Genomic DNA, 27650 nt, shown 5'->3' on the forward strand with positions numbered 1-27650 from the left:
TATGGATCAATGGAATTGAATTGAGAATTCAGAAACAGACCCCCAGATCTACGGTCAACTGATTTTTGATAAGGCCTCAAAATCCACTGAACTGTACATAACAGCCTCTTCAACAAATGGGGCTGGGAGAACTGGATATCTATATCCAAAAGAATGAAAGAGGACCCCTACCTCACACCCTATACAAAAATTAACTCAACATGGATCAAAGATCTCAATATAAGAGACGGCACCATAAAACTAGAAGATAATATAGGGAAACCTCTTCAAGACCTGGTATTAGGAAGTCACTTCTAAAGCACAAGCAACAAAAGAAAAAATTGATAAATAGGAACTTCTCAAAATTAAAAGCTTCTGTACCTCAAAGGAATTTGTCAAAAAGGTAAAGAGGCAGCCAACTCAATGGGAGAAAGTATTTGGAAACCATGATAAGAAATTGATATCTTATATATACAAAGACATCTTACAATTCAATGACAATAGTACAAACAGCCCAATTATAAAATGGGCAAAAGACATGAAAAGACTTATCTCTGAAGAGGAAATACAAATGGCTAAAAAACACATGAAAAAAATGTTCATCTTCACTAGCTATTAGGGAGATGCAAATCATGACCACAATGAGATACCATCTCACACCAATTAGAATGGCTGCCATTAAACAAACAGGAAACTACAAATGCTGTAGAGGCTGTGGAGAAATTGGAACTCTTATTCATTGCTGGTGGGACTGTATAATGATACAGTCACTCTAGAGGACAGTTTGGCAGTTTCTCAGAAAACCAGATACTGAATTACCCTATGATCCAGCAATTCTACTTCTCAGTATATACCCAGAAGATTTGAGAGCAGCGACACGGACAGACATTTGTAAACCAATGTTCATAGTAGAATTGCTCACAACTGCCAAGAGATGGAAACATCCTAAATGTCCTTTATCAGATGAGTGGATAAACAAAATGTGGTATATACATACGATGGAATACTATGCAGCAGTAAGAAGGAACGAGGTCATGAAACATATGACAACATGGATGAACCCTGAAGACCTAATGCTAAGTGAAATAAGCCAGACACAAAAGGAGAGATATTGTATGTTACCACTAATGTGAACTCTGTGAAAAATGTAAAATAAGTGTCTTACATTGTAGAATATAGGGGACCTAGAGATAGGCAGTAGTGAAGGGGGAACAATAATCTAATAAGAACAGACAAGATATTGAAGGTGAGCTTAATGATATGGGAATGCTCAGTTGTGATTATGGTTCATTAATTTTCTTTTGGTATGGTAGGAGCATATTGGAGGGAATGAAGTTATTTCAGTATATTTGTTTTTCCCGTTGCTCTGATTTGTTTTGTTTGGAAATGCTTTTCTATTTGATAAAGTAATTTTAAAATAAAAAAATGAAATACATCGAGTGTCATATGTGATTCCCAGGGACAATCATCACCTGAATCCATTCATTGCTCTCAGCCCCAGGTCCCGTCCATCAGTTCCAGGACGAGTGTGACAACAGAGAATCTAGGAACCACGGCCCGAGAGAAGCTGTCAACTATGGGTCCCTTTGTACTTCACCACACCATCCTCAACTGCCAGGGCTGCCCCTGGCCCCACCCCACTGAGTATCTGCCTGTCTGGGAAGAGGCATAGAGCCAGAGGTTCTTCGTGTGGCTCAGAACCTTGTCTGACAGTGACTACTGGAGAAAACACAAGAGGCAGATGAACGCAGCTGAGGCCAAGCCCACAGCTCTCCTGGATCAGCAGACAAGGGGCACCGAGCCGGGCCTCCGCTCATCTGAACGCCCAGGGAAGACTAGAACTTCCCATCTCAAGACCAGGTCAGAAAGAGCCAGGCACCAAAGCACTTTGCAAACCCACACAGGAACCTCTGGGTCCCAAAAGGCCTGAGCTGGGCAGACAGAGCACAGGCCCTGGACACGGGCCCACCTGGCTGGGAACCCAGTGCTACCTCTTACTGATTGTGTGAACTTGCGAACGGCCCCTGACCTCTAAGACTAAGTTCCATGCCAATGAAACAGGGATGATGGCACCTGCCTCAGAGATTGATTATTGAAAACAAGTGCCTAGTCCACACAGGTGCCTTTTCCGTAGTACCCAGGCCGTACTCAAGAACATGTTATTCTCTTTCCTCTCCAAATGCCACCAGGCCAACGGCCATATGACTTGTTACATCAGCCCGACATCTCTATAATATAGGATCCTTTTCTGCCAAAGACATTCTCAAAACATCCCTGCTTTCCCCTCCCCTATGTGGCAAGGCTTATCTTAGGTGAAAGGCAAGAAAAAAAAGGCTGTATGTGCAAATCCAGGATGTAGTGGACACATGTAGCAACAAGCCCTCACTCCTGATGCAGAAAGCCCGTAACTGCCAGCCCTTGGCAGGAGCATTTCTGAGCATCACTTCTGTTCACTGCATTGTAACAACCAAAACACCCAGCACTTAGAGCACACCTTTTCAGTTCCAGAACATTGGACATTCATGTTAATTCATTCTCACAATGCCTCTGGAACACCCTAAGAGAAATTAACATTTTCAAATAGACCTCAAACCAAGGGTGTATGAGAGCACTGGAGGGTTCCTAGTGAATCGCAGATTTCAGGGGTCACTGCAGGCAAAGAATGGCTCAGGAATTAATACAGACCTCCCCAGAGTCTCCTGTTCATTGCTGGGGAGACAAACAAAAGCAATGAAAGCACATGCCTGGGACACCGGCAGGTGCTAGTGTGGCCCTTGCTGGTGGTGACTTTTCAGGGGACTGTGGGAACTCAGCATCAATCTCTCCCAGTCCCGTTGCCCCATAGCAACCAGCCAGCTCGGCACACACAGCAAAGGCTGCTCCTGTCCTGCCCTGCCCAGCCTCCCTCCCTCCCGCATGGCCCTCTCCCCTGGTCCTTTGTCCCAGAAGGTGGACAGGCCCTCTGGGCTGCAGAGCAGGCAGGTGGTCTCCGCTCTCAACAGGGTAAGCTGGGAACTCCGCTTCATGGCCAGTGGAGTGTGCAGTGGGAAAACACCGGAGCTCCCATGCACTTCTGTTATCGCTTTTTCTCCTACGAAGTTGTACATGTTTTTCTTTCTCTTCTTAAAAGAAAAACAAGCACACACCCCATCTTTCTTCTAATGCCCACGTTGTTTTCTCCACCAGCCTTCCATTTCTCACCCAGTTTTGTCAGAGCATATGTCTTCCGTGGTACTTTCTGCTGACAAACTATCTGTGAATATTTCATTGTCTAGGAATGCTTTATGGATATCGTTTCATCTGATCTTCAAAATAATTCTCTGGGTCATTATCCTCAACTTCCTTTTTACAGGTAAGGAAAAGGAGATTCCCCAATGTCACTCAGCTTATAGCCTCACACTGCCTTCAGGGAAATTAACTGCAAGTTGGTGATTTTAATGGCCTTACAACCAGCTGCAAAAGTGGGGAGCAGGGAGAGTAAGTGAGGCATCTGGGAAATAGTGTTAAAGCTTAGTTCCAGGTAGGGTGGGGAATGGGGAGTTAATACTTAATTGGTCAAGTTTCTGTTTAGAGTGATGAAAGAGTTTTGATAATAGATTGTGGTGATGGTAGCACAACTCTGTGATATAATTAACACCATCAAGTTGTATACCTGAAAGCTGTTAATATGGGATATTTTATGTTGTATTTGTTACAATAAAAATAAGGAAAAAAAGAACTGTACAAACAGTGAACCCTAATGTATACTATGGACTTTGGTTAATAATATATGAAAAATTGGATCGTCAATTATAACAAATGTACCACACTAACGCAAATGTTAATAATAGGGAAAACTGGTGGCAACGGGGAGGGGGGGGATATAGGAACTCTTTCTCCTGATTTTTCTGTAAACCTACAATGGCTCAAAAACATAATTTTTAATTGCAAAAAAAAAGTTCCAGGAACAATGAAATCTACACAGCTGCCAAAATAATGTGAAAGAATCTCAAATATACTGTGCCATTTTGAATGTATTATGTCCCCCAAAACACAATTATCTTTGATGTAATCTTGTGTGGGCAAACATATCAGTGTTGATTAGATTGTAATTCTTTGAGTGTTTCCATGGAGATGCGCCCTACCCAACTGTGGGTGATGACTCTGATTGGATAGTTTCCGTGGAGGTGTGGCCCCGCCCATTCAGTGTGGGCTTTGATTAGTTTACTAAAGCACTATATAAGCTCAGACAGAAGGAGCGAGCTTGCTACAGCCAAGAGGGACACTTCGAAGAACACACAGGAGCTGAGAGAGGAGCTGCAGTTTACAGAGACATTTTGGAGACAGCCTTTGAAAGCAGACTTTTGCTCCGGAGAAGCTCAGAGAGGACAAATGCCCCAAGAGCAAATGAGAGTGACATTTTGGAGAGAAGCTGAAGCCTAGAGAGGAACCTCCTGGGAGAAAGCCATTTTGAAACCAGAACTTGGAGCAGACGCCAGCCACGTGCCTTCCCAGCTAACAGAGGTTTTCTAGACACCATTGGCCATCCTCCAGTGAAGGTATCTGATTGCTGATGTGTTACCTTGGACACTTTATGGCCTTAAGACACTTTATGGACACTTTATGGGCCTTGGACACTTTATGGCCTTAAGACTTAAGACTGTAACTGTGAAACCAAATAAACCCCGTTTTATAAAAGCCAATCCATTTCTGGTGTTTTGCATTCTGGCAGCATTAGCAAACCAGAACATATACTCTTGAGTAAGCAATACAAAAAGATATTCAGTAGGCTTGCCATTCATATCATATTCAAAAATAGACAAAGCTAACTGGTGTTATTTAAGAATGCATATATTGGTGGTAAAACCAGAGACATGAAGGAAAGTAATTACCAGAGTCAAGATGGTCATTTCCTATGAAGTGGGGAGTAGGGGGCTAAAGTGGTTCATTTTATGATCTATTAAACTGTCCGTGTCTTTCATTTTAATTTTTTTCCACAAAATACTACTCTCATTTTATTGCAAAGGAAAAAAATGTGACATCCTATCCTTTTTAATACACTAGCCTTTTAAAAAGTTTACTATAGTAAAACAATAAAATTTGCCTGAATTGACATTTTATGCACTTTTATGTATCATTTTTCACAATTCAAAAAATGAATTACTAAAGAGAATGGGTGGCACCATCGCCTCGTTAAATTTATGTAATTTCTGCTTCCTAACCCTGCATAAACTAACTCATACTCTAAAATGTCAATAAACGTAAAAAGCAACTCCCCAGGTTTATTAAGCCCTATGTGTCTCCAGAGCAATTACAATGCCAGAGGTAAATGGGAAAGCCCTGGAGCACTTCACCTGCAATAAGGAGGAATTTTAACAGAAACCCCCGCCTCTTTTTATCTCTTTGTCCCAGGAAGGAACAAACAAGGTCTTCTCTCTTAGTCACAATTATTTGTCAACCTCCTTCTACTGTCACAGGAAGTTTCACAGACTTTATGTTTATTAAAACCAAGTGGTGTTTATGGATTACCAGGTCCCAGGTGGGGCTAGGCCTTTTGCTCAGCTGGGATTCCAGCTCTGTTCTGTCTTCTACATGCCCCAAGAAAAACCCTTACCAGGGAGCTGGGGACAGAAGGGCTATCTGGGGCCCCATGACTAGATACACAAGCAGCACTGAGTGATGAGGAGGGAAACTTCATCAACCTCCAGGGCAAGCCCAAAGGTCAGCTTCCCCACCTCAGAACTGGGAAGCCGAGAACTGGTTACACAGATTCCCTAAAGGAAGGAGGGAGTTTTATTTGTCAGGTTAACGAGCACAGGGGCAGGTTAGCAAGTCTCACCGGGAAGTGTGGGTGAATAGGCAGAGCATGCACTTCGCACTCAAACCAACCAGGCTTCAAATCCCAGCTTTGCCATCTAATGTTGGTGTGACCTCGTGAAAATTCCAAAGTGCGAGAACAAACTAGAATTCCTCATCTGTAATAAGTTTGGAATGAAAGTCCCCCCTTTACAGAGATGTTATAAAATATAGAGAATAGATGTCAACCTCTTGAAACACAGTAGGTACTCAAACAGAATTATTAATTAAAAAGTAAAATGAAGATGACAGTGCTATTATGGAGGATGAAATGAATTTTACTGTTTTCCATCCTCACCACCCCCCTTATACAGCTGGTTGACCTGGTGGCAATTCTTGAGCCTTTCTTCCTAACATGATTGGAAAGCATAAAAATACTTACATTAAAAATAGTTGGAAGCCTGTTAACAGAAGATAACTACATTAATAGAAAGAATTTCTGCATCCCAATTTTCTTAGTGATAAAATATGAAGATTAATAATGTTCAAAATTCAAGAAAGTAAAGGGTTAGGTGAACTATTTGGTGATCAATCTATGATTACGTGTTTTAAGACCAATAAGGACATGCATAATTAAAATACATTTTTTCAAAAGCCAAACCTCAGAGCTTCTACCTTCTTTTTCTGTAAATTCACCATTCCCTCCTTCTCCAGAGCAATAACAAATGAACATTCACTTTCTAACTACACTGGGTGAAAGTGCTTACAATTAGGGAAAGTGAGAGACTGACTTACAAACCTGAGAAACAAAACACCTTCTTAATATTAACCCATCCCTGTGGGTGTGAACCATTGTAAACAGGACCTTTCAAAAATGCTATCTTTAGAGAAGGTGTGGCCCAACTAATGAGGGTGGGTATTAATCCTACTACAGCAGGCCTTATAGGGGAAGAAAAAAAGCCACTGGGAGGAGCCAGAAGCCAATAGAACCAGAAGAGAAAGGCAAGGACATCACCATGTGAATGGAAAGCCAAGGAACCCACCCAAGGATGTTGGCCACCCAGAATGCTACCAACTCTGGGAGGAAGCAAGCCTGCCTGGCCCTGGAAACCATGAAACCATAAAGCAATGAATCCTTGTTGTTAAGAAACCCATTGTATGGTATTTGTCATAGCAGCCAGGAAACTAAGACAGGGACATGGGGAAAAAAAAAAAAAAAAGGCAGGAAAAGTCAAGAAATAAAGGAAATAAAGGTTCTAGATAAAGCAACACATGATTGTGCAATCAAGAGTTGTCTCTTGTAAATTGCTGACATAGATTTCAATTCTTAACAGCAGAGTTTTCTACTGGCATGTGGGGGTGGAGCACAGAGGATATAAATGTCAAAGTCAAAACCCAGTTATGTGGTCTCAATGTTTAATATAATACACTCTTTAAGAACAGTGACCTAGACCCTTTTTAAAGGTATCACATGGTAAGATACATTTATGTTATTTAGCAAAGAGAAGGAGTCAAAAACACCCATGATGTTGATCCCAATTTTTTTTTTTTTTTAATAGAAGAAAACTAGTTCTTGGATCTTCTGTAGGTGCCGGCTGTCCTTTCCCTAGTGATTCTCAACTAGTCATCAAATAAGAAGGCACAGAAGCTCTGAAGAGAATATAGATGGCTCCCAACATGCCAAACAAACTCTGTGCTTCCCTACCCAGAGGTTGTCCCCCTGTACCTACCATGATGGTGTGTTCTGGAAATTTGGCACGGACGAGTTTCACAGATTCCACAAAATGTTCCGAATACCCATTGGCCACGTCCAGGCAAATGAACTTAACCTGCGGCACAGCTTCCAGAATGCTGCTCATCTTGTCCAGATCACTCTGCCCACTGCCCGAACTCACAGCTACGTGCTGTACCCAAACAAACCAACAAGCACAGGCATCAGTGGTTGTATTCAGACGTCAGACCCTCCCTCCATCCATTCACTTAATCTAGTGACAGTACAGTGCATCTTTGAGCTTTATCCTGATCCAATGCACAGTAGACCTTTTCAAGAAATGTTCCACAGCAGAGGTAGAGGGGATCTGTTCACAAATCATCTAAACTTTCCGTTCTTTCCCACCACTAAATTCCGTCTATCCTTAAACACAGGTCTGGACTACAGAACCTTTCCAGGAAACAGATTGTTAAGTATTCAGGAAACCTTGCCTTTGGCTTTCATTTCATTTCCTCAAGCTCCCTAAGTGGAGCTCTGAAACCTGGACCTATTGATATGAATGTGTCACATCAACAACAAGACTCAAGGGAGGACAACAGAGAAGCAGTGGGAAGACTTTCCTGGAGAAGAGAAGAGGCTTCGGGAAGCCTAAGGAGAGAGCAGACAACTCAGGCATCTTCACCCCGAAGCTGTTCCTTCATCTCGAGTATCTCTCTTAGGAAAGCAGAAGATGGAAGCCAGGATGTCTAAAACTCCTCTGCTAAAACTCCGTTTATTTTCATTTTTACTCCCAACAGAATACTATCACCATGCAGAGCTTAACCTGCACAAAGAGCTCCACGTCTCAATTTTCTTATTAGAGGGGTAAAATTTCCCAAGGTGTTAAGAATGAATGAGCCCAAAACGATCATTTTAACAATTGCACTTATGTTTTAAATCTGATGTCACTACATTCTCCTCCGTGATAACATCTCCTCCTAAAGCTTTCACAGCAGCTAGTGCCTTGGAACCCTATCCCTCTGCCTCCTCTGAAAATCCACTGTTTTGGAAAGGATTTATTTTCTGTAATTTATGCCTTAGTGAAACTAAGGAAGGGGCTTGTGCCCAGAGCCAGCATCTCATCTTTCATGAGAATATTAATGTTTTAACTCTTATCCCTAAACCCTTAGCCGCAGATGAGGGACATGTTTTAATATCCTTTATGGTATTCCTAAAATTCACACCAATGTAGCTACAACCCAGATTCTGGGTAGAAGCTGAGGGTTACCAGGACAGATTTATACTTCACTTCTCTCTAGACTTCTGCTCTTCAGAACTGACAGCCTAACACAGGCTGGCCCAATCCACCAATACTTCCTCTCCCACTAGAACATCACAACATCTTTATTTTCCTGCTCATTTCTGTCATATTCAGCACACAGAGCTCAAGATTGGTTAGTTTCTCTCAGGGCTGAGCTTTTAACATTCTTCCTTATCAATGAGTCTTTTATTGGGGGACAGGAATAGTAAATCAATTGATCATACTTGGCAAAACAAAGACCAGGGATCCAACTAACAATACATTGTCAAAAACCCCCTTAAAGAAGTCGGAGGCATGACCAAAACAAATGACAAAACAAAAAAACGCACTGCCTCCTAAACTTGTCTAAGCTTACAGGGAAGAGGGAAAGGTGAAAATAGGAAGTTATAAATTCATCTGAACACAACATGGCAAAAGTGAAGGACTTGCTATTAAGCCAAAAATATTTCATCTGCAAAACCACCTTCTCTTTAGTCAAAATCCACATAATTAAAGCATGGCGCAAAAAAAGAAAAAGACAGCATAATTTTGAAAGTATTATAGCATAAAGTTGTTTTCCCAATCATAAAATTACCTGATCATGGAGAAGGTCCCTAAAGCACGACTTCTCTGCTGACATTGGTTTAAAAACCACCCAAATATGCTGGGAGGAAGCCCAGATGAGTTGGGGTTTGTTGTTTTTAAGACTACCTCATTCTTTTGTTTAAACAACAGCTTTGTTTAGATAGAATTCACATACCATAGAATTCACCCACTTAAACTGCACAATTCAGTGATTTTTAGTGCATTCAGAGTTGTGCAATCATCACCCACCCATTATAGAACATTTTCTCTACCCAAAATGAACCTCCGTACCCTTCAGCGATCACTCTACATTTTCCCCCCAGGTCCCCCAGCCCCTGGCAACCACTAAGCTACTCTATACCTCTATGGATTTCCCTATTTGAGATATTTCACAGAAATGGAACCATACAATGTGGACTTTTGTGTTCAGTTTCTTTCACTTAGCATGCTTTAAGCTTCGTCCATGTTGTAGCATATGCCAGTACTTTGTTCCTTCTTATGCGTGAATAATATTCCACCATATGTATATACCGTATTTGTTTTTCCATCAATCAATTGTTGGACATTTGGGTTGTTTCTACATTTTGGTTATTATATGTAATGCTACGATGACCATTTGTGTATGCATTTTTGCATGGACATATCTTCATTTCTCTTGGGTATACACTAGGAGTGGAATTGCTGGGTCACATAGTAACTCTAACCTTTAGAGGAACTGCCAAACTGCTCTCCAAAGCAATTGCACCTTTTATGTTCCCACCAGCATTGTTTGAGGATTCTAATCTCCCCACATGCTCACCAATACTTAACTTTTTTATTATAGCCATCTCAGTGCGTATGCATGTTTTTTTCCAACTCCAAAATACCTGTTAAAATATTTTTCCTATAGTCAAAAGGCACCTTTCAGTCTTGATTCATCTTGAAAAAGCTGGCAGGAAACACAGGTTTTCCTCACACTCTCATGATATAACACTTCATCTTTCTCAGAAAACACAGACATCCCTTGCAGTAAATCCTAGTATTTTCATAAATATTATCCAGAACAGGTTTCCTCCGTAAATCCCAGGCAATGATGCACGGCTGGAAGAACCAATACTTCCTTTCCCTAGGTCTTTCTCAGGATTCCAGATACTTACCTGCTGCCAATTCAAATACTTTTAACAGCCCTGAAGCTTTTACTCCCTCTGCAACATTTGCAATGTATAACCAGGCTGTAGTCATACCTGCAGACATGCTGGGTGATTTGTGGCAAAGCATATCCAGTCATCCAAGGTGTAATGCTTATGAATTGCTGTAAACAGGGAGTGCTAGGAAACAAAACAGCATCAATTAGGGTTGAGAAGCCAAGTGAGCCCTCTTGCCCTTCTTCCGTACGGTGTCTGTAATCCAACTGTATAAAAGCATCTCGGGGGCTCTTTCCATTCACGCTTCATTTGCTTTGAACATGCTCCTAGGAGCCAAAAACAGACAAAAGTGTAACTAGCCGAACCACAAAGCCTTGTCTGCTATTCTAATCTGATTAGGCAATACTGCATTCAGGACTTTGAGGTGCTGCAGGAGGCAGAGAAGGGGTGAAGGAGTTTTCTTAGAGCCCTGCCGATCCCACCTGAGCTCACAACCACACCTGAGTTCGGTCAAGAGAAGCACAGATGGTAGAAAAGGGAAAAATTGCGGCACGTCCCTCGCTCATTAGGACTGAGCTAAGACAAACTTCTGCTTCACCAATCCTCAGAGAATCTTCAGTTAGACCTGAAAGCTTTTTCTTGTGTTCAACAACCTAAATACTTCTTGCCAAAAGCTAAGCCCATTGGGCAGCTGGTATTCTTGAAGGGAGGAATTATATAAATTGCAACTATTGACCCAGCATTTACTAAGTACCTATTTTCTGCAAGCCTTTTACATACATTATTTCATTTAGTTCTCAGAATAGCTTTGTTCTATAACTACACCTTTCTTGGGCAGAAGTAGAGCTTGAAGAAATTTTAAAACTTGCTTGGCTCATAAGGGGCAAAGACCAGAATTGAACTCACAGCTGACTATCGAGTAGAAATGGAAAAGCCACTTACCAAATTTATTTGGAAGGGTAAGGGGTCCAGAATAGCCAAAAAAAAAGTATTGAAAACTTGTCTGGGTCTGCCTAGTCACTCATCTACAATTTCCCATTCTAAAATTCTATGGCTTGATTAACTTCCACTAACTCTGTGAATCCTAGAAATAGAAAATTTACAGTAACCACACATGGTTAAGCTATTTCAGAGTACACCGTCTCATTAATGGGACATCTTTGCTGTAAACATGGGAAGAGGAGAGCAAGCTCTTGGTTTTTCATGGACTAATAACCAAACTATTTATTGCTCCCTGATTCCACCCACTTTCACACTAATACATAATTCATTAGTAGCAATAGCTAATGGCAGAGCAGAGCAAGGAAAAGATGCCAAGGAAAAAAATAAAACACCAGTTCCTTTAGCTATTAATTTAGTAGCCTCTGGCCCAAAGCTTGGTGGGGTTGAGGGCTGAAGGACAATGCAACTGACCATGGAAAACAGGCCACCCCTACTCCATAATTCGAGTACCTAATTTGTTTGAAAATCATTTCCTTATAATTGCTGACTAATAATGAATCCCAACACCTCCTGTGGATAGACTTGCTACCCACACACTGAGAATCTCTTTCAGCTAATTGAATTTATCTTTTCACTTGGCACACGCCATCAAAAGAAATAGATGCACAGCCCCCATGAGCATCAGCGGTGCACGTTTTGCATCTAGAATGTGTAAGACGCCCTCCCTGCACCTCCAGCACAGACATGAAGACAAGTTTCCTGCCCACAAAGGGCCTTTCCTTCATTTCCTCAAGGCCAAGATACTAGCGGCTTCCTTTAACTGGCAATTAAGTTGGGAATTGGCTAAAAGGGACTCTCTTTCACCTTAAGCTTGTATTGCCATCTGTCAGTTTAAGTTGAGAGGCAAAGCCCTTAGTTTCTAGAGTCTGATAAGTTAAGTCTGATTCTTGGCTGTGTCTCTACACCTGACTGTGCACCCCAAGGTATGTTCCCTCTCCTCTCTCTTAGCCTCAGTTTCCTCATTTGCAAAAGGAACCTTCTCAGAGTTGTGACAAGAATCATATATAAATTATATCCAGCATTTGCCACATTAATGTTCAATAAATGTAAATGCAATAGCAGACTGCATATATACAAATTTGTCTTCATTGTAAAGATGCTGTCACTATTCTATAATAGGTGCTTACCATATTGTCTAACTTCTATTTTATTCCTAATTCCCAGAATGATCACAGGCATTTTCAAGGAAGAAAGGACTGCTGAGCTAGAACTTCTCACTGAATGCAAAGCCCAGCCACCATCCACCTTCTGTCTTGAAAAGGAGGAAGAAAAGAAGCATTGCTCCAGCAACAATCAAACCCAGAGCTAAATATTTCAACCACAGCCAACAACCTGAGGCACCTCGCTTCACAACTCTTCCCTGCATCTGCACAAGTCCAGATCCTGGATGGGTGCCTGACAGCCTGCCCACACTGGAAGCAGCAGGGGAAGCAAGTCCACCATCTTACCTGTGACATCACCACTGCCATCTCAAATGTGCCCACGGTGTCCATGTTGGCCACAATGATGGGAATCCCTGAGTAGGTCTGCTTCGAGTTTCGAAACGTGAAGGTACGCTCAAGATCCACCTATTGGAAAGTGAGGCAAAGGAAAGAAGTGCTTTGCTCATATGTCACAAGTGCAGAACTTGGAGTGTGGAGCAAGAAGGAAGAACACAAAGGATGTGGATGATCCCAGATCCCTTGATTTCTCTTAAGGATTGAGCCAGGTGCTCCAGAGACTGGAGAGACCTTGGGGGGAACCAAGTAAAGGGGTTGTCCCCAGGTACAAGGGCTAAAATAGGCTCCTTGCCATCCTCAAGGGCCATACAAAGCACTGGATGTTCTGCCATCAAGCCAAGCCTCCCAATTGCAAACTTTCTTCCCTTCGATAGCCTCTCCTATGCCACCACCACCTTCCGTCCCCAGCCTGGTTCATTCTAGCCCTAAAAATCCACATACTGAAGAAGGGGCACTTCTCAAATCTGGGTTCATTGCTCAGGGCAGCCAAGAGAAGTCACACCGAACCCAACTGAAGAGGAAAAAAATGTTTTAATTTATGCCGGTGGATGACGGGAAGCTTTCCCAAATCTGCCTCCCCAAACTATTTCTTCAGGTGGGTTTCATACCCAGGTTCAGAGACAAAGAGAGATAATCATTCAACCAACATGCAACAAGAGTGATAGACAAAAGGCCCATCTATCTGGGAGGTTTGGGGCAGTCTCCCAGTGATTCTTTAATTGGCTAAACACGTTAGAGACAAAGGGAGTTAATTATTTTAGTTAACATGTAACAGATTTGGAGAACTTAAGTAATTTGTTATCTCCTGTTTTCTAGGTGACACCTGGAAAAGGTGTCCCCAAATGTTTAGGCAGATAGATGAAAAAGCTTTATTCATATCTGGGTGCAGACTTTACATTTACAAATTTCTTTGTGAGAATGAGAGCTTCCATTATAGCGTATTTCCAGCTTTGAAGGTAACATTACAATTTCCTGCTTGCTTATAGTTTTAAGATTAAATTTAACAAGTCACTGTTACAATACAAGTCGTCTTTTCCTCACTGCCAAGCATGGAGGGACCAATCCTCTTTGGGGAAAATCCACTCCACTTTTCCCTCCCAACATGGTCCTTCCCCTTTCACAATCCTGTTAATTCTCACCTTCCACCTAGAACCAGACACTCCAAATTCACCCTGCAGTGAGCTCCAAATCAGTAATCCCTTAACCTTTCCATCTCCTCAGCTGTTTTATAATTGTGAGCATCTTTCAAAGAGCTGGGTGGGGGAGAACATTGCAACCATATGTTCACACATATAAACACTTGTTCCTTTAATTTGCAAACAGCTGGAGGCAGGGCCCTCTAATCTGATTTTAACTCCAGCTTCAGGGCATTTATACTAACACAGCTTTCAGGAATCCAGAATAACAACTTGGCCATGAGGGCAGCCTCAGGAGAAGCAGTACGTTGCTAGGGTCAGGCACTCTCCAAAAGGGAGATAAAATTTCTCCTTCAAACCAGACAGACCCTGGGCCTGTTTGCCCTCAGATCCATTCCTCACCCTTCCCCTACTATGCACTTATCTCAGGGAGCCACCCCTGCAGGCTCTGATCCCCAGGCCGGTTTCTGTCTGGGCTTGGCCAATAGAACTGGGTGGGAAACTGGAGAACAGTTTCCTGAGCAACTTTTCCAGAGCTGTGTCTCCCCAAGGGCTCCAGAGTCTCTCAGTAGAGGTCTGTATGTTCCTGGTAAAAGACTGAATGCACAAATTACATTCCTGCGCAATGACCAGGAAGCCCCGGCTCACTACCTGCAATAACTGATCCACGAAGCTAGCTACTCTCTGCAGCAAACACCCCCAGAAAGGCAAACCACGATCCCTGCAACAATCAGCCCGAGATAACCAAGACCTGATCAATAACTGACAGCTTCCCTAATTTTTAACTTAGGGCCAACCAGAGAAAGCTGAACATACTCCCTAACCAATCATTTAGGATGCTCCACTCTTAGTTAGCCTGCCCCCAGCCTCCCCAGGCCAACAGCCTTCCCTTCTTTCCCTGCTATAAAGCCTTCCCACTCCTCTGCCTGCCTTTGAGTCTCGCCAAATGCAATTTATGACAGCTGACTCTCTTGCTATATAGCAAGCTCTGAATAAATAGCTTTTTCTTGTTCTCATTTGGGTGGTCTTCGTTTATTTCCCCACTGATTCCAGTCTACACCAAGAGATCCCAGTTCTTGGGCCCCAGTATTACAGCCTCCTCCCTGTGACTTCCACCCTAGGGCTGAAGTGGCTTCTTGCTCTCACCAGTCTGTGGCTTGTCTCACTATCCCATGCAGCATCTCAACTGTGCCAGGATTCCCTGCCTGAAATATTTAGGTTTGTTTCCGTGGTTTGGACTCTGACTGACACAGACCACACTGTAAACAGGTGCTTCCCAAGGGTGAACTGGCAGGACTAACCCAGGTGTGACTCTTACGCTGCTGAAATTATTCGGGACTACGTTAATCCTGGCTTCTTGAGTACAGCAGCAATCATCCTTTTCTACCAGTGTTCATCTAAATCCTTCTTTTTATTCTTTTTTGTTTGCAACAACTTCCACTTTGCAATCAGCGTCATGTCAGAAAGCACCATGGCACATCTCAGACCTTTTAGCTCATTCATTTCTCTTGCTTTTCCATGTCCAAAAGGCTTCCTGGGTGAATGACATCATAAATGATCGTACTGGCCCCAGACAACAATCAATGATGGGAAATAAACTGTAATTGTATGAACACATATTCAGGCTCACCCCTTTCTTCACGTCCTTCATGATGATTCTTAGTTCTGCTTCAGTGAAACAAGTTACATATACATTCTGAAAGATAACTGAAGGGGTCTGTTAGCTGCAAACTTCGGTGCTAATGGCCCGCTAATATTCTGACTTTCCAGGCTTAACAAAATCAGAATTCCTTGTTCTCAAATTACTCTTATACTCCTCCCAAGATACAGGGGGATAGCTGCTACACTCGGCACACAACTGCATTCACAATAGGTTTTTCTTGGCACTCTAAAACCTCTCAGCAATACACACACAAAAAAAAACAGAACTCTTCATGGAAATGGCCAGCCTTGACAATGAAACCTTCTCTTTCATTTCTCGAGTTTTCATATAGCAGATTCTCCACAATCCTTAATTCTAAGGAGAAATAAAATTATCTTTCCCAATTTTCTCATCTAAACACAAACACACACACACACCCACAAAATCAGTCCCCAAAATTAACTAGTTGTTGAGAGAAATAGTTTAACTATTCCAGCCCCCTAGGAACAAAACTTCACATTTACTCTGCCACAGCTGGTCAATGCATCAAATATGGCACCTGCCTGATTTGAAAGGGAATATAAAATAATAAACTACTTCTCCTCAAAAATACACACTTTTGCTGCCCTCTAAACACACATCCATTAAACTCAGCCCTAAGGCCCAACATTCTGAGGACCCAAACATTTGAATGGAGGCCCACCTACCATGTTTCCAAATATTTAAATGCTATGAGCCAGACTAACAAGCTGCTAAATAAAACATGTTCTGTCCTCCTACCTTGAAAAACACAACTTCATTCTGACCTAGAAGGCAGGTTTAAAGAGAGAATTCTTGGGCTCCTCTGAGTCCTGCAGCAGAACCTGGGGGCAAGGGAAGCCAGCCCTAGCCCCAGTCCACACTCCCTTCTCCTCCCACCCAAATCCCACTGTTCACACACATGGATGCCCCCAATCTGCATGTCAGATTCCACCCATGCAAACACACCCATTCCATAAACAGCTGCCACTTGGCCACTCCTTGAAATGAAAGGTGGGCACACAAGCAGCATGGGTGGCCCTGGGGAAAACACCCATGCAGGTCCTAGAATCAGCTCAAGGACATCTGGGCAGGGAAATTCACGATCCTGCGTATCTGCAGTATGTCTAGAAGGAACAGCACAGCCCCACAGATCCACCCAGTGAGGAGGGCTGTGGTCAGATGCAGAAGAGGGGCCCAGGGCACCTTTATCTCACCTGTGGATGCTAAGTCTGAGTGGAGGGATAGTATCTTTTATCTTTCTAACCCAAGTGGCTCCAAAGGTGTAGAATAAATTAGTATCTGGTTAAGGCGGGAGAAGGAAATTGTGTTTTGGCCCCTGCCCATTGGCAGGGCCATGCCTGGTGCCCCCAGCCCAGCCCTCCAGAGGTGGCTCTGACCCCTGGAGTCCCCAAGCAGTGCGGTGACACTACCAGCTAGTCAGTTTCACAAGTGGAAAGGGCTTCCGAGAGTAGTGCAATGCATCTCTGTGCACATCAGAACCATCTTAGGACAACTTCCAAAATACACACACTCGTGCTGCCCCCAGCACCCACCCACCCCAAAAAATCAGAATTTGTGTGTTGGGGACAAAATGTTTATTTCGGAGTGTCTCCTCAGATGATTCTGATGCATTTGTGATTGAGAACAAATCTAGTCGAACCCTCCAATTTCACAGAGCAAAATTTCTACAGGAAATGGTAATAAAATAATTAATGACAGAGCTTGGACTAAAACCCAGGCCTCCTTTCTCCCAGCCTGATGCTCTTTCCACTATCCTCTCATCCACCTTGGACAAACCCAGAGCAGGTGGCTGAAGCCAGACCTGAACTCTTTCTGCTGAACTCCAGGCAAAAAAAATTTCCAGGTGGCAGACTGAATATTCAATCATGTTTTCCCTGTCCTAGGATAGGTGGCCAGTTTTCTCCTGCAAATTCTCTTTAATACCAGACTTCCAAAGTTAGGACTGCATTACTAAGTTTAAAAAAAAAAAAAAAATTCTTACTAGGGTGGGACTTTAGAGCCAAGAACGGGCCCAAGGAAAACATTCAGGGAGTCGATGACCGATAACAAGCTCCCCAAGTGTATCAGATAAAGACAAAGGTCTGGAATCAAAGAGCTTGTCACCTCCTCTGACAAAGTCAATTTCCGGCCCCCATGCAGGGCACTTCATCCTTCTTTAATCGACTTCGACTGGGCTAAATAAACAGATGCAGGGACAACTGAGAGGTGACTGGCTGTCTGGTGCACCCATGCAGCCTCACCCCAGGAGTCCCCACTGCCTGGGCCACCTCTACCTATACTCTTTGCCTTTGGGAGGTGACCTCAAATTCATTTTGTGTGGGACCTGTGGAACCGTCACTGCAGGAGTACTAAAACTTCTTGATCACTCACTCTCTCCTGCTTAGGGCCTCATGACCCATCACCAGGCCTAAACCGACCTTTAGCAAAACTGTCGCAGTAATAAAGCCTGTCAACAGTCAAGACTCTCCCTTCCCAGCCAGCCTCTACTCCCACATCAAATGTCCTCTCTGCTCTCTCCACTCAAACCTGCTCTCAGGTTAGGCCCCAGGCTGGTCATTTACCGTTTAGTTCTGAATTTGCACTGAGGTGTCACTCCTCCTGCCAGGCTATCTGATCATGGAATGAAAACTTTTTAATCTACTTACCAGTAATTTCAGGCACCAACAAGCAAGCTAAGAAAACAGAGGGATTAGCAAAGCCTAACTAGATCCCTCAGCACCACAGAGGCAGGTAAAATCAGAAAATTACAGGGGTTGGCTAGCAGGCAGCTGCCTATTGCACCAGAGAGCTAATCCCTTACTGGAATCACTTGGAAAGGCAATGCCAGTTAATTCAGATTTCCAGGGACGTAACTGGCACACTCCCACAAACGTGGAAATACAAAAACATTTCTCAAGGGCACAGGGCTCTCCCACTGCAATGTGCACATGCAAATGCAAATGGCAAGGTGCAATAACAAGCCAGGACGCCAATAGCTGCAATCAGCCCAAATTATGAAACCAAATGATGCTGGGAAGGAGTGATTCACTCTACTACAGAAATTTTAAATGTTTTATCTTTTCAAAAGGATGCCTGGTTCAGAAAATACATAATCTATCCTTGTTTTGAATATATAAATTTTATTAAGAATTTCTCTCTACTTGCTTAACAAATACTTAAAGAATATCTGCTCAGGGCCACCAAATTATTAGCCTGCCCCAAATCCCCACAATCTTGGTCCCAGCCTTAGGTGCTGGCTACACCCAAGGAGGTCCAGGCCTGCCACTCAAACTGTTTTACTTTTCTGCTAAGAGACAGCCACTCTCTTTAGCCCTTGAAAGGGAATGATGACCGACCCACTGAGGGTTAGCCCAGCTAGGGTGCTAAGATTAAACATTCTTCCCCTACCTCCTCCCACCCACCCCCACCCCCGCAGCTCCAGCCTACTAACCCTGCCGCTTGGAGAAGGTGACTTGGTTGTGCTCAGTGCCTGAAGCCCTCGGTTGGCAGCACCAGGCACTGCAGTCAGACCTGGGCACTGGAGTGAGTGCCCGAGCTCGCTGCATGGACTGAGTTACGGTCTTCTTTGTGGAGCCGGGGGGATGGAGAAGCGGCTTGCACTTGCTTTCTCCTGTTTACTCCCGCGGCCCCAGCCTCCAGACTGCGTCTGGTTCCTTCACTATCCTCCGCCGCTCTCGGCAGACCAGGCAGAGCTGGCCTCGGGCACACGCCACTGCAGCTGACTGCCTTGCTGAGCAATCAAGTTTATCCTTCAGGGTCTGACCTCACTCCGCCCCAACACAAGCAGCCTCCCCCGCCCCCAGGCTATTTTCAGAACACCCTCCACCTGTTCCTCCGGCCCCTGCTCCGTCAAGTCGGTGAGAGCAAAACGCCTGAGGCTTCAATTTGGCTCCCCCATCCCCCACCGCCTCTCCCCAGTGCTTTCAGGCTCTAGGACTGGGGTGGGACTGGGGTTGACCAATATCGTAGTTCCCCCCAGGACCTGGTCGCCCAGACCCACTCCCAGCAATGCCACCGAAATTCGAGAAGTAAACCCTGAATTTCTGACCCCCGGGGTTTCCCCTTTTTTTTTTTTTCCCCAGGCACTTAAAAATAAAATCCACTGCCGAACCTGATAGGAAAGCAACAGCTCACGGCACTAAGAGGCACTGCCAAAATTCACAAGGATCTTCAGCTGTTTTTCTCTCCCTTACTACCCTGGTTCCACTGTTTCCTCTTCTCCCTATTTGCCCACACCGCCCTCCCGTCAATCCTGTCTAAATCAATTGGCCAAGCCCTTGATCTTGGCTCCTCTGTGGTCTAGTTCTAATAAAAACTTCCCCTTGCTCACCCCACCGGACATATTTAGAATTTTAGGTTCGAACTGGGCCCTTTATCACTGCCCACCTCATGCCTGGCAGGAAACGAGCCGGCTTTCCCCTTTCTCGGGTGAGGGGGGAGTGGGGGTAGGGAGATGGCAGGCAGCACTCCAGCCAGACGCTGACATGCCGCCACCACCCCCCAAATAAACACAGAAGAACCCCCCCCCTCCCCGCCCCCTTTCGGCTTCGGAAAGGGCCCCCACCTCGGCTCGGCTCTTGAGGCTGCTCCGCTTAGGCCGGAGAAGGACATCCTTGAAGTCCAGCTTGAGGTCCGCATCTATGTGCGGCATGGTGCGGGTGGCGCGCCCGGCTGGGCAGGGAGCTCCTTCCTGCGGCGGCAGCGGCGGCCGGGGAGGAGCGGGTTGCGGAGAGAAGGGCGCTGCATTGGCCGCGGCCGAGCACCGGCGGCCACTGGCCCCAGGCCGGCGCCCCCCGCCCCTGCCCGCGCTGTGTGCGCCACGCCCCGCCCTCCGGAGCTCCGGCGCCGCGCCCCCTAGGTGCCCTGCGCGCGGTTAAGGCGCAGCGGAGGGAAAGGGGGGCTACGGGCGGCCTGGGGCGGTCCGGTGCGGAGAGCACAAGTACAAGTGCAAGTCCGCGCGCCTGACGTGTGCAACCACCCCTCCACTCCCCACCCCCGTGGGCTGTCCTGCTCGCTGCGGGGACCGATTTGGCAGGGCGGGGTCCGGGTGGAGGTAGGGGACGGGTGCGCACGGTCTAATCTGTCACCGAAGTCCCCGGTGGGGAGGGGATTTCGCATGCCCTCGCCTTGCACAAAGGAAAAGGCCACTCCTTGTGAGGTTTCGCTTCTTTCTCTAATTTCAAACTGTGCCTACCTAGTCCTGATCAGGCCTCTCCCATGCCAAAAAATGAGAACACCTTGGGAGGCTGGGTAATTAAGGTAAAGAGTGTGGCCAGGTAACCATATAGCGGCACTCGGATTGTTGAGATAATTTGGAGGTTCCCTTTGGCTGCAGGGTTTTTGTTTACTCTAATAAAGCTACTGAGGAATGTAGTAGATCTTGGGGCTTACGGGACCTGAGTCCGCCTGAGGGTTACCAGTGCTGTTAGCTTATTTTTAGTTCACTTGCTGACCTTAAAGGGCCTTTGTTATGTCCCATGCAACATGCTGAAAAGCTTCCCGTGCACCATCTCCTTCTCTCGCGAAACTGCCCAACGAAGAAGGAGCCATTTGGCAGATAAGGAAAAGGAGGCTGAAGTCAACGAAATAATATGACCAAGGTCTCAGAAAAGTTAAATACACATCCCTCACCCCTTAAAATTTGCCACAACCCTTCACTGAAACTGCTTTGGTTCTTGGAACTATGAAGGCCTGGGTTCGGAAGCTGGCTCCACCACTTCCTAGCACAGTGAACCACTTTCTAAATTAGCCTTAATTTTCTCATAGATTAAAAAAGAAAAAGAAAAGATGTAATGCTATCTATCTCTAGGGTTTTTTGTGTGTGAGATTAGAAAGTGTGTGTTTTTAAGCACAATGTATGTCCCATAGTAATTGTTCAATGAACGGTAGCTATTTATTTAGAATTATGTGTTACATTATGTACATTATGTTTAAATCGTTAAACTAGATTGCTACCTCCACAAAGGCAGGATATCATCTGTTTTCTTTCAGTTCTCTAAAACCTGGAACGGAGATTCTCAATGAACTAAATTTGGGATAGCTGATAATATTCATTTTAATACAAATGATAATGGTCTGAGCCCCTTACTCCCTCTCATCATATTTGTCAGGAACAGGAAGTTCATGGAATTTCGTGAAAGGAAGAGACAGTTACCACGGAGAGAATGAAAGTAATCAAAATGAGTCCACCCACTGAAATACTTATGATCCACATCAAATTGTTGGGAGCCAGGCAGAGGTGCTGCTCATTTGTAAAGTTGCCATAGTAAAAGAGAACCTCATTTTGATCTTGAGTTCTTAATTTAGGAAAAAAAAAAAAAAAAAAAGTAAGATATAATTACTATACGGTATGGTTATTTAAAAATTATTGTCCCAAAAGGGAAATGAAACTAAACTTGCTGCCATCTATCTTTTTCAAGTACTGTAGTGAGTGGGGACTTTATTCATTATTATATTTATTGTCTTAAAACGAACAAAAAGCCTCCCTAAATTGACCTTTTCTCTTTTCCCCTTGGATAAAATCTCTCAGTTTGTCCTCTACCCTCTTTCTATTAGAATAGAAACAGCAGCTCACTTTACACATGCCATTGCTTCTCTTTCTGGAATGTTCCATCATGCCTCTCCTGTTCCCAGGCACAAAATCTTAACTCCTTCTAGAGTCAGCCTGAGTCTCTGATTCTCCTAGATCAACCTAGACCCCTATAAATTTCCAAAATAATTTGTACATATTTTTGCTGTACTTTTCATTACATGAATAATAATTACCTGTCAGTATGACATCTGTAAAGTTATGACTGACTAGACAGCCAAAGCCATGAAACATCCAGAATTCAATCTGACTGTTGTATTATCAAAGAGTAGGGTGTTTAAGAATAAGTACAAATTGAAAAACAAAATAGTTCATTTTCCCTGTTGCCAGAAGGAATAAAATCTCCCCCCTTCTTTTTACTTATAACATTTTCTTTAGAAAACCTGTCATTGTAAATTCTTTCTCTGCCCCTTTGAGTTTTATGTAAATCTTTTAAAAAAAACTAAATAAGCTCCTTGCAGGTTTTGCATCCCAGGAAAGTCTTTCTAGAGGACCTGGGGGCATCTCTCTGAAATGTAAACATTAAAAAAAAAAAAAAAAGGGGGGGGAGGCGGGGCAAGATGGTGGACTGGTGAACTGTATGTTTTAGTTACTCCTCCAGGAAAGTAGGTAGAAAGCCAGGAACTGCGTGGACTGGACACCACAGAGCAATCTGACTTTGGGCATACTTCATACAACACTCATGAAAATGTCGAACTGCTGAGATCAGCGAAATCTGTACGTTTTTGCGGCCAGGGGACCCACGCCCCTCCCTGCCAGGCTCAGTCCCGTGGGAGGAGGGGCTGTCAGCTCCCGGAAGGAGAAGGGAGAACTGCAGTGGCAGCCCTTATCGGAAACTCATTCTACTGATCCAAACTCCAACCATAGATAGACTGAGACCAGACACCAGAGAATCTGAGAGCAGCCAGCCCAGCAGAGAGGAGACAGGCATAGAAAAAAAAAAACAACACGAAAAACTCCAAAATAAAAGCAGAGGATTTTTGGAGTTCTGGTGAACACAGAAAGGGGAAGGGCGGAGCTCAGGCCTTGAGGCGCATATGCAAATCCTGAAGAAAAGCGGATCTCTCTGCCCTGTGGACCTTTCCTTAATGGCCCTGGTTGCTTTGTCTATTAGCATTTCAATAACCCATTAGATCTCTGAGGAGGGTCCTTTTTTTTTTTTTTTTTTTTTAAATCCTTTTTTCTTTTTCTAAAACAACTACTCTAAGAAGCCCAATACAGAAAGCTTCAAAGACTTTCAATTTGGGCATGTCAAGTCTAGAGCAGAACTAAGAGAGCTCTGAGACAAAAGGCAATAATCCAGTGACTGAGAAAATTCACTAAACATCACAACTTCCCAAGAAAACGGGGGTGTCCGCTCACAGCCACCATCCTGGTGGACAGGAAACACTCCTGCCCATCACCAGCCCCATAGCCCAGAGCTGCCCCAGACAACCCAGTGTGACGGAAGTGCTTCAAATAACAGGCACACACCACAAAACTGGGCGTGGACATTAGCCTTCCCTGCAACCTCAGCTGATTGTCCCAGAGTTGGGAAGGTGGAGCAGTGTGAATTAACAAAGCCCCACTCAGCCATCATTTCAGCAGACTGGGAGCCTCCCTACACAGCCCAGCAGCCCAGAACTGCCCTGGGGGGACAGCACTCACCTGTGACATAGCACAGTCATCCCTCAACAGAGGACCAGGGGGTGCACGGCCTGGAAGAGGGGCCGACTTGCAAGTCTCAGGAGCCATACGCCAATACCAAGGACTTGTGGGTCAGTGGCAGAGACAAACTGTGGCAGGACTGAACTGAAGGATTAGACTATTGCAGCAGCTTTAAAACTCTAGGATCACCAGGGAGATTTGATTGTTAGGGCCACCCCCCCTCCCCGACTGCCCAGAAACACGCCCCACATACAGGGCAGGCAACACCAACTACACACGCAAGCTTGGTACACCAATTGGGCCCCACAAGACTCACTCCCCCACTCACCAAAAAGGCTAAGCAGGGGAGAACTGGCTTGTGGAGAACAGGTGGCTCGTGGACGCGACCTGCTGGTTAGTTAGAGAAAGTGTACTCCATGAAGCTGTAGATCTGATAATTAGAGATAAGGACTTCAATAGGTCTACAAACCCTAAAAGAACCCTATCAAGTACAGCAAATGCCACGAGGCCAAAAACAACAGAAAATTATAAAGCATATGAAAAAACCAGACGATATGGATAACCCAAGCCCAAGCACCCAAATCAAAAGATCAGAAGAGACACAGCACCTAGAGCAGCTACTCAAAGAACTAAAGATGAACAATGAGACCATAGTACGGGATATAAAGGAAATCAAGAAGACTCTAGAAGAGCATAAAGAAGACATTGCAAGACTAAATAAAAAAATGGATGATCTTATGGAAATTAAAGAAACTGTTGACCAAATTAAAAAGACTCTGGACACTCATAGTACAAGACTAGAGGAAGTTGAACAATGAATCAGTGACCTGGAAGATGACAGAATGGAAAATGAAAGCATAAAAGAAAGAATGGGGAAAAAAAATTGAAAAAATCGAAATGGACCTCAGGGATATGATAGATAATATGAAACGTCCAAATATAAGACTCATTGGTGTCCCAGAAGGGGAAGAAAAGGGTAAAGGTCTAGGAAGAGTATTCAAAGAAATTGTTGGGGAAAACTTCCCAAATCTTCTAAACAACATAAATACACAAATCATAAATGCTCAGCGAACCCCAAATAGAATAAATCCAAATAAACCCACTCCGAGACATATACTGATCACACTGTCAAACACAGAAGAGAAGGAGCAAGTTCTGAAAGCAGCAAGAGAAAAGCAATTCACCACATACAAAGGAAACAGCATAAGACTAAGTAGTGACTACTCAGCAGCCACCATGGAGGCAAGAAGGCAGTGGCACAATATATTTAAAATTCTGAGTGAGAAAAATTTCCAGCTAAGAATACTTTATCCAGCAAAGCTCTCCTTCAAATTTGAGGGAGAGCTTAAATTTTTCACAGACAAACAAATGCTGAGAGAATTTGCTAACAAGAGACCTGCCCTACTGGAGTTATTAAAGGGAGCCCTACAGACAGAGAAACAAAGACAGGACAGAGAGACTTGGAGAAAGGTTCAGTACTAAAGAGATTCAGTATGGGTACAATAAAGGATATTAATAGAGAGAGGGAAAAATATGGCAAACATAAACCAAAGGATAAGATGGCCGATTCAAGAAATGCCTTCACGGTTATAACGTTGAATGTAAATGGATTAAACTCCCCAATTAAAAGATATAGATTCGCAGAATGGATCAAAAAAAATGAACCATCAATATGTTGCATACAAGAGACTCATCTTAGACACAGGGACACAAAGAAACTGAAAGTGAAAGGATGGAAAAAAATATTTCATGCAAGCTACAGCCAAAAGAAAGAAGGTGTAGCAATATTAATCTCAGATAAAATAGACTTCAAATGCAGGGATGTTTTGAGAGACAAAGAAGGCCACTACATACTAATAAAAGGGGCAATTCAGCAAGAAGAAATAACAATCGTAAATGTCTATGCACCCAATCAAGGTGCCACAAAATACGTGAGAGAAACACTGGCAAAACTAAAGGAAGCAATTGATGTTTCCACAATAATTGTGGGAGACTTCAACACATCACTCTCTCCTATAGATAGATCAACCAGACAGAAGACCAATAAGGAACCTGAAAACCTAAACAATCTGATAAATGAATTAGATTTAACAGACATATACAGGACATTACATCCCAAATCACCAGGATACACATATTTTTCTAGTGCTCACGGAACTTTCTCCAGAATAGATCATATGCTGGGACATAAAACAAGCCTCAATAAATTTAAAAAGATGGAAATTATTCAAAGCACATTCTCTGACCACAATGGAATACAATTAGAAGTCAATAACCATCAGAGACTTAGAAAATTCACAAATACCTGGAGGTTAAACAACACACTCCTAAACAATCAGTGGGTTAAAGAAGAAATAGCAAGAGAAATTGCTAAATATATAGAGACGAATGAAAATGAGAACACAACATACCAAAACCTATGGGATGCAGCAAAAGCAGTGCTAAGGGGGAAATTTATAGCACTAAACGCATATATTAAAAAGGAAGAAAGAGCCAAAATCAAAGAACTAATGGATCAACTGAAGAAGCTAGAAAATGAACAGCAAACCAATCCTAAACCAAGTAGAAGAAAAGAAATAACAAGGATTAAAGCAGAAATAAATGACATAGAGAACAAAAAAACAATAGAGAGGATAAATATCACCAAAAGTTGGTTCTTTGAGAAGATCAACAAGATTGACAAGCCCCTAGCTAGACTGACAAAATCAAAAAGAGAGAAGACCCATATAAACAAAATAATGAATGAAAAAGGTGACATAACTGCAGATCCTGAAGAAATTAAAAAAATTATAAGAGGATATTATGAACAACTGTATGGCAACAAACTGGACAATGTAGAAGAAATGGACAATTTCCTGGAAACATATGAACAACCTAGACTGACCAGAGAAGAAATAGAAGACCTCAACCAACCCATCACAAGCAAAGAGATCCAATCAGTCATCAAAAACCTTCCCACAAATAAATGCCCAGGGCCAGATGGCTTCACAGGGGAATTCTACCAAACTTTCCAGAAAGAACTGACACCAATCTTACTCAAACTCTTTCAAAACATTGAAGAAAAGGGAACACTACCTAACTCATTTTATGAAGCTAACATCAATCTAATACCAAAACCAGGCAAAGATGCTACAAAAAAGGAAAACTACTGGCCAATCTCCCTAATGAATATAGATGCAGAAATCCTCAATAAAATACTTGCAAATCGAATCCAAAGACACATTAAAAAAATCATACACCATGACCAAGTGGGGTTCATTCCAGGCATGCAAGGATGGTTCAACATAAGAAAATCAAGCAATGTATTACAACACATTAAAAACTCGAAAGGGAAAAATCAATTGATCATCTCAATAGATGCTGAAAAAGCATTTGACAAAATCCAACATCCCTTTTTGATAAAAACACTTCAAAAGGTAGTTATTGAAGGAAACTTCCTTGACATGGTAAAGAGCATATATGAAAAACCCACAGCCAGCATAGTACTCAATGGTGAGAGACTGAAAGCCTTCCCTCTAAGATCAGGAACAAGACAAGGATGCCCGCTGTCACCACTGTTATTCAACATTGTGCTGGAAGTGCTAGCCAGGGCAATCCGGCAAGACAAAGAAATAAAAGGCATCCAAATTGGAAAAGAAGA

General features: G+C 43.5%; 1 protein-coding gene across 2 annotated transcripts in view; it reads right to left on the reverse strand.

Annotated features, from left to right (window-relative positions):
* Positions 1 to 20692, reverse strand: part of GMPR (guanosine monophosphate reductase) — an 81672-nt gene extending 60980 nt beyond the window's left edge. The window contains exons 1-4 of one of the 2 annotated variants that reach the window (XM_037844374.1): positions 20339 to 20692; positions 12904 to 13023; positions 10553 to 10636; positions 7485 to 7658 (exon numbers count right to left, since the gene is read on the reverse strand). In XM_037844374.1, the coding sequence (XP_037700302.1) occupies positions 7485 to 7658; positions 10553 to 10636; positions 12904 to 13023; positions 20339 to 20425 (465 nt within the window). In that variant the 5' untranslated portion in view covers positions 20426 to 20692. The remainder of the gene's footprint in view (positions 1 to 7484; positions 7659 to 10552; positions 10637 to 12903; positions 13024 to 20338) is intronic. The other variant, XM_037844375.1, reaches the window with a different exon arrangement.
* Between the last annotated feature and the right edge of the window lie 6958 nt (positions 20693 to 27650).

Source organism: Choloepus didactylus, chromosome 7, assembly GCF_015220235.1.
Source record: "Choloepus didactylus isolate mChoDid1 chromosome 7, mChoDid1.pri, whole genome shotgun sequence".
Taxonomy (NCBI): domain Eukaryota; kingdom Metazoa; phylum Chordata; class Mammalia; order Pilosa; family Megalonychidae; genus Choloepus; species Choloepus didactylus.